The sequence below is a fragment of the Eimeria necatrix genome, genomic scaffold (assembly GCF_000499385.1).
Source record: "Eimeria necatrix Houghton genomic scaffold, Enh_scaff1030, whole genome shotgun sequence".
NCBI classification, from domain to species: domain Eukaryota; phylum Apicomplexa; class Conoidasida; order Eucoccidiorida; family Eimeriidae; genus Eimeria; species Eimeria necatrix.
Window position 1 is genome coordinate 1 of NW_013654828.1, and position 7,940 is coordinate 7,940.

General features: G+C 30.2%; 1 protein-coding gene across 1 annotated transcript; it reads left to right on the forward strand.

Moving 5' to 3' along the window:
* Positions 1 to 165: 165 nt before the first annotated feature.
* On the forward strand, positions 166 to 1,618 carry ENH_00001150 (hypothetical protein; the record flags this gene model as incomplete). The annotated part of the gene is made up of 4 exons (XM_013583932.1): positions 166 to 241; positions 933 to 1,010; positions 1,216 to 1,267; positions 1,530 to 1,618. Coding segments are annotated over 4 exons (295 nt in total), but the record flags the coding sequence as incomplete, so codon positions are not given.
* Positions 1,619 to 7,940: the final 6,322 nt, after the last annotated feature.

The window sequence follows — 7,940 nt, forward strand, 5'->3', positions numbered from 1 at the left end:
TTTTATTCTCAAATAATAAATAAACAAACAAACAAATAAATAAATAAATAATAATAAATTAATAATAAATAAATAAATAAATAAATAAATAAATAATAAATAATAAATAAATAAATAAATAAATAAATAAATAATAAATAAATAAATAATTGCAATTTGCTGCAGGCGGTATCCGGACGTGCTGGTCCACAGGAGCCTCGCGGCGCTGATTGAGGGAAAGCAAAAGCCGCCTTTGGATGTTGTCAGTTTTAAAAAAATGAATTTAATGGAATTAATTTAATTAATTTAATTGATTTAATGGATTTAATGGATTTAATTTAATTAATTTAATTAATTTAATTAATTTAATTAATTTAATTTGTTTTATTTCATTTATTTGATTTATTGCAATTAGTTTGGTTTGATTTGGTTCGGTTTGAGTTCAGTTGTGGACTTTTTTGGATTTGTTTGTTTTTGGAATTGGTGAAGTCTATTTCATAATGTTTATTATTTATTTATTTATTTATTTATTTATTTATTTATTTATTTGTTTGTTTATTATTTTTATTATTTTTACGTTTATTTGTCATTCATTTGTTTATTTGTTCATTTGTTTGTTAGGGTTTACTTAATTATTTAATTATTTATTCATTGATTCATTATTTATTATTATTTTTATATCAATTCATCTTTCTTTTGTTATTTATTCATTTGTTTATATTTTATTTATTTACTTATTATTTATTTATTTGTTATTTAGTTATTTGTCATTTATTTTCTACTTATTCATTATTTTTTGTTATTTTTTTAATCTATTTGTCATTAATTCGCTTATTTATTCATCTGTTTTTCATGTTTTATCTATTTATTTATTTATTTATTTATTTATTCATTTGTTATTTATTATTTATTTATTTATTTATTTATTTATTTATTTATTTATTATTTTATAGGAAGCAACTGAGGCGATTTGCAACGTGTGCAACGACATAAACAAAAATATGAGAGAAGCTGACAAAGCCTGTGGACTGGTGAGGGTTTAGGGTTTAGGGTTTAGGGTTTAGGGTTTAGGGTTTAGAGGCTAGGCTTGGTGTTTGGGGAAGGCAGAACTGAGGGTGGCTGTCAAGGGGCTTCGCATGCTCAAGTCGCGGGTTTCAGGGTTTAGGGTTTGGAGTTTAGGGTTTAGGGTTTAGGGTTTAGGGTTTAGGGTTTAGGGTTGTCTTCGCTGCTTATCAGGCCGTATTGAACATCTACTTGAGGCGGCAGAAAGAAGCGATGGACACAATTGGTAAACATTCTTTAAATAAATAAATAAATAAATAAATAAATAAATAAATAAATAAATAAATAAATAACAAATAATAAACAAACAATAAATTAACTGCCCTAATAAATAATAGATAATTTTTTTGTTTTTATTTCCTGTTTATAGCGCTCTGCGGTATCTGTATGCTGATGCTGCTCTTTGCATTGCTTTTTTCCCCCTCATTTTAGGGTTTAGGGTTTAGGGTTTAGGGTTTAGGGTTTAGGGTTTAGGGTTTGCGTTTCAGGAGTTGTGCTAAGTGTGGACGAGCATTCTCTGTCAGTGTTTTTGCCTGAAGTGGACTCCGAGATAGTGAGGGAAACTGGAATCAAATAATTTAATTAATTAATTAATTAATTTAAATTAATTAATTTAAATTAGTTAATTTATTAATTTAAATTAATTTAAATTAATTATCAATCAAATTAATTAGTACTAATTAATTAAATAATATCCATTAAATTAATTAATATCAATTGATTAATTAATATTGGTCCAATTAATAATAATTTAATTTCATTTAAGAGTTGAAACTCATTACATATTATGTTTTATTTCATTTAAGAGTTGAAACTCATTACATATTATGTTTTTTTGAAATGAAAATAGAATTAATAACAAATTATAAAAAGCAAATAATAAATAATGAATAATAAATAATAAATAATAAATAATAAATAATTTGGAAAGGAAAGAAATAAACGTGGAAGAGAAAACTTTCTTTTGAATTGCAAATGAAGTCTTTTATTTTCTTTTTTATATTAAAAAAGTAATAAATAAAAATTGCTAATTGTGTATGGCCTTCTTGCAATAAATGAAATGATAATAATAAATAATAAACAATAAATAATTAGCAATAAATAATAAAGAATGAAAAATAAATAATAAAGAATAGTTGAAGTAATAAATAGTAAATAATATATAATATATAATAATTAATTAATAATTAATAACCAAAAATAAATAATAAATTGATTTAAATTCGATTTTATTTCCTTTTTGTTTTTGCAGAAAATTTACTACAGAGGAATTTACAGCAAAAGAATTCCTGAGCAGTTGAAGGTGAAATTAAAAAAAGAAAAATAAAATTAATTATTTAACTTTTAAATTTAATTTCAAACAAAGCAAATCATTTATTATTTATTTATTCATTTATTTTTATTTATTTATTTTTATTTATTATTTTTTATTTATTTATTTTTCTTTTTTTGAATCTGCAGAAAGGGCTTGTGCAGCCACAGGGGCAACAAGACAGTCAGAAGCAGGCAAGGAATTTAATTTTCTGAATTCAAAAATAAATAAATAAATAAATAAATAAATAAATAAATAAATTTATAAATTCAATTTAAAGAAAGTGTTTATCTCTTTTTGTGCTTTGGATCCAGTGTAGATACACCGCATTAATCTCAGTGTACACCCACCCCGTTTCAGGTGTACGTGCAGCTTCCCAAACCCTAAACCCTAAACCCTAAACCCTAAACCCTAAACCCTAAACCCTCATTTTGCACTTATTTGAACTCAGGCAACATTTCTTTGGCCGGCTTTTGACAGGAATCCTGAAGAGACGCAAATTGTGACGGTGAGCAGTTGAGGTGTATGTACACCTCGGCTTAGGTGTGCAGCAAATTGTGACGGTGAGCAGTTGAGGTGTATGTACACCTCGGCTTAGGTGTGCAGACCCTCGAGTGAATTCAGGTGTACGTACACCTCAAAAAAGCGCCTTTTTCGAGTCTTTTGCAATTTAATTCAATTTTGCAAATTAATTCCAGTGTACATACAGTCTTTTGCAATTTAATTCCATTTTGCAAATTAATTCCAGTGTACATACACCCCAATAAAAGCAACCACTGGTCCGCCGCTTCTGAGGTGTACGTACACCTGAACTCCACATAAATGTTTAAATCCATTTAAATGGATTTAAACATTTAAATTAATTCAATTAGTTCAAATTTATTCAATTAAATCTTTTAATTTCTTCAGGTTTCTGAAGTTGTGCCGCTGCTGCTGATTCCTCTTGCGGAAATTCCCGCGACTTTCGGCGGGGTGTTCATACACCCCAAAAACAGACAGGCGCAAATCACACTCAGCAAAAAAGATTCAAGTAGGAAGCATTTGCTGCTGCTGCTGCTGCTGCTGTTGCTGCTGCTGCTGCTGCTGCTGCTGCTGCTTGTGCTGCTGTCTTTGCTTCTGCTGGTGCTCCTGCGGCTGCGGCTTGTGCTGATCGTGCTGCTGCTGCTGCTGGCTCTCCTGCTGCTGCTGTTAGTGCTGCTGGTGTTGCTGCTGCTCCTGCTGCTGGTGCTCGTGCTGCTGCTGTTACTGCTGCTGCTGCTGCTGCTGCTCGTGCTGCTGCTGTTACTGCTGCTGCTGCTGCTGCTCGTGAAATCAATCATGTGCAGCACTTCTCAGAAAATAACAAAAGTTTAAAATGAAAATAAACAAATGCGGAAAAATGAAATGCTTGTGAGGTGTACGTACACCTCGTCTTTTCTGTGTTTGCAGTTCTAAAAGGCTTCTTCAAAGAAGAATGCAAACCGGCGCCCTAAGTGCAGCAGCAGCAAGCAGCAGCAGCAGCAGCAGCAGCAGCAGCAGCAGTAGCAGCAGCAGTAGCAGCAGCAGGAAAAGGGGTGCAGCAGCGGCGTGAGTAGTGTCCCTGCTGCAGCTATGCTGCTGCTCCAGGTGCAGCAGCAGCTGCAGCATTATGAGTAGTTTACCTGCAGTCTTTTTGCTGCTGCAGTTGCAGCAGTAGCAGCAACAGCGAAGACCAACAGCAGCAGCAGCTTGAGTAGTCTCCCCGCAGCTGCTTTGCTGCTGCTGCAGTAGCAGCAGCAGCAGCAGCAACACCCCAAGAACTTTCGTAGCAGTTTCGTGTAGCTGCTGCCGCCGCAGCAGCAGCAGCTGTTGCAGCAGCAGCTCCTGCTGCAGCTGCCCCAGTTCCTGCCTCTGCCTTTGCAGCTGCTGCAGCAACCACTGCCGCTGCAGCAAATGCTGCTGCTGCTGCCACTTCAGCAACGTCTGCTGCTGCTGCTGCTGCTGCAGCAGCAGAACTTGTCATTTTTAGTTCGCATCTTTTGTCCGCAAAATGCGTTGAGGTGTACGTGCAGCTGCTGGCCGCGAAAAGAAGAATTAAAAAGTTCAAAATTTAATTTGGCAAATTTATTTATTTCTTTTTTTGCTTCTTGTCAATAATAATTTTTCTTTTTCTGCTGCTGTGCTGAAGAAATATTTCTTTTTCTTTTCACAAAATGCACAAAATAGTAAATTTGAGTATTACAATAAACTTCAATTAATAATAAATGAAGAAGTATTTATAATTTATTTTTTTCTGTGCAAAAATAAATGAAGTGTACGTACACCCGAACGCTCACGACCGTGGGGTGTACATACACCCGAAACTGCGCCAAAAAGGCGCGAAATTTGACGGAGATTTTATTCAAAATAAAAAATAAAAAGAATTTAAATTCTAAAAATGATAAATGGATGAAAAAAACAATAAAAAGATATCCATAAATGCATGCAAATGCCCACAAATGTGAGGCCTTTTTCCCAAGAACAAATAAATCTGCAAATAAAAAAACAATAAAAAGATATCCATAAATGCATGCAAATGCCCACAAATGTGAGGCCTTTTTCCCAAGAACAAATAAATCTGCAAATAAGGCATTTGAACTTAAGTTTAAAATCTTGTTTATATTTGAAGTATAAATATATATAGAAGTTTGTATTTATATTTACGCAAATATAAATACAAATGCAAGTATTTATATTTACATGGATATAAATACAAATGTTTATATTTACACAGATATAAATAACATATTTATATTTGCATTTATATTCAAAATTGCATTTTATTTATATCCATATTTGCATTTGTATTTTTACTTCAACAAAAAAACAAATTTGGAACTCCAAAAAGATGCATATTTGAAGACAAAAAGAAAACTTCATTTATAATTTCATTTATATTTTCATTTAGATTTCCATAATGCACTTTTGAAATAAAAATCTTTTTTTTAATTCACTAAAAAACAAAATGTCTATTTTGATGTCTATACACCTCAGGCGCCTGTGTACGTACACACGAAAAGGGACTTTTAAAAAAACAATTTGGAGAAAAAAGAAATAAATTTGGAAAAGAAAACTTTCTTTTGAATTGCAAAAGAAGTCTTTTATTGTCTTTTTAAAATTAAAATGAATTTACTTGGAATTAAAAAAAGGAATAAATTTAAAATGTTACTTGTGTGTGGCTCTGTTGCAAATTAAATGAAGTTTTGTTTAAAATGCTGCATTTGAAAAAGACTTTCGAAAAAGATTTCAACATTTAAATAAATTCAAATAAATATAATTAAAACAAAATATAATCTATTTATTTATTTTCTTGTTTTATGCCATTTCACAAAAAAAAATTTTTATTTACAAGGCTATTATTTACACAAGACGCACATTTGTATTTGCACATTTACTTTCCTATTAATTTAGTTTTTTCTCATTAAATTTGCTTTTATTTTCTTTGATTTTCATGTTTTGCATTTGTTCACTTTTAGGAAAAACGTCCAAATGTCTTTTTTTCAAGAAAGTTCGTTTTCGAGTTAAGTCTTCAAACAATTAAATAAATAAAATAACTTTTCAAAATAAGTGTAAAGTAAAAATAAAAATAATAATCAATTAAATCGAATTAATTGTAAATATGAGTTTCCTTTGCTTAAAATTGAAAATAAAATTCAAAGAAATGCATTTAAATGAACTAAATAAACATAAAAGATGAAAGGAAATGCAAGAAAAAATAAAAAAGCCTTTAACCTTTTTTTGTTTTTTTTCCTTCATTTGCTGCTTCGTTTGTTCAGATTTACTTTGACGTTTTTGGTCCTTTGTTTTTATTTGTTTTTGTTTTTACTTGTTTTTCTATTTTTGTTTCTCCTTGTTCTTGTTTATTCTTCTATTTGCAAAATGCATTTTAAATAAACCCATTTGAAGCTAAAAGCTGGCTGATTCTTAAATAATAATAAATAAAAAACTAAAAAGGTGGAAAGGTAAATAATTAAAATGTAAATAAAAAGGTTAAGATAAATGTCAATTCGGCAATCGATGAAATAATTAAATAATTAAATAATAGTCGAATAATTAAAGCATTGTCATTTTATTTATTTTATATTTTGACGAAAAAATAAAATTAAAAATTATAAAATAAACGGTAAAAACACTTTATAATGGCTAGGCGCAGCGACGCACAAAGAGAAATAATAAATAAATAAATAAATAAATAAATAAAATAAATAGTAAATAACAAATGATTAGGAAAAAATATTAAAACAGATATAAATAAATAAATAAATAAATTAGTTAGTTCCGGAAACAAAAAGCCAATAAGAGCCTGGAACTCATTTTTGAATATTTTTTTGTTTGTTTTATTCTTTCTTTTCAAAAAGGCCTCTACACGATTTAATGCTTTTGATTAATTATTTATGTACACTTATTTACTTATATATTTATTTGTTTATTTATTCATTTATTTATTTATTTATTACTTATTTGTTCACTTTTTATTTTTTGGTACCTGTACAAAAGAGAAAAGTGTTTTTTCGCATTTTCACCAAAATATTTCAAAAGTGAACTTTTACATTTTTGCATGCAAAATAAAAGCCATTAAATGGATAAAAGGCCTCAAAAGAAATATAACTATTTAAATAAAATGCATTTATCTTTTTGCGAAAAGAAAAAACGCAGAAATGGACTTTTTGCGTTTTTACCCCAAGACAGCATGCGCGGCGTCTATACAGCGGAACAAATGCATGTTGAAGTGTACAATGTTTTTCAAATGACAAAATAAATGAAACATGCATTTATTTACATCAATTTAAAGCATTTATTGCACTAATACAACCAATTTAAAGTTCTTAAATGCATAAATGCGCGGCGGACGGCGATAATGGATTTATTTGTCGCTGCGAAATTAGGAAAAACGCCCTGGGCTGCGCACTTCAAGAAACACCTCAAAACGAAGAAATGCAGGCTTAAATGTGCTCAAATTGCGTTCAAATTGCGTTCAAAATGCAAAAGTTTGCAAGTATTTTAATCTGGCCAAAAGAAAATGCATTTATTTCTGAAAAATTCGGAAAAAATCGACTAAACGGCGCTGAGAGGTGCATGCAAGTCTGCAGTGTACGTACACCCGAAAGCGCATGCACGCCCGGCACTCTGAAGCGTCAAGATCTGATTTTTTTGACGCAATTTCTCCGTTAAATCTGATCTTTTGGGAAAATAAATGCAATTATTTCGATAAATGAAAAAGAGAAGGCACTGCATGCAATTGTTTTTTCATTTGAGCGATATCTCTGGAAATTCGAAGGGGGTCCTGTTCGGGTGTACGTACACCTCAGAGTCTGGGCTGGCTGAACTGGTAAAGAGGCTCACTCTAAGTTGAGTCTAATTTGTTTTTTATTTGTTGTTTATTTGTTGTTTATTTGTTTTATTATTTGTTTGATTATTTTTTTTCTTTTATTTCTCTCTGTTCTACTTTCGGGGGCCGCGCATGCAGCGAGTACAAAAAAGCATTAAAATGGGAAATTGATGAATAAAAAATAAATAAATGAATAAATAAACAAATAAATAAATGAATAAATAAATGAATAAACTTTGCAAACAAACAAACAAACAAAGT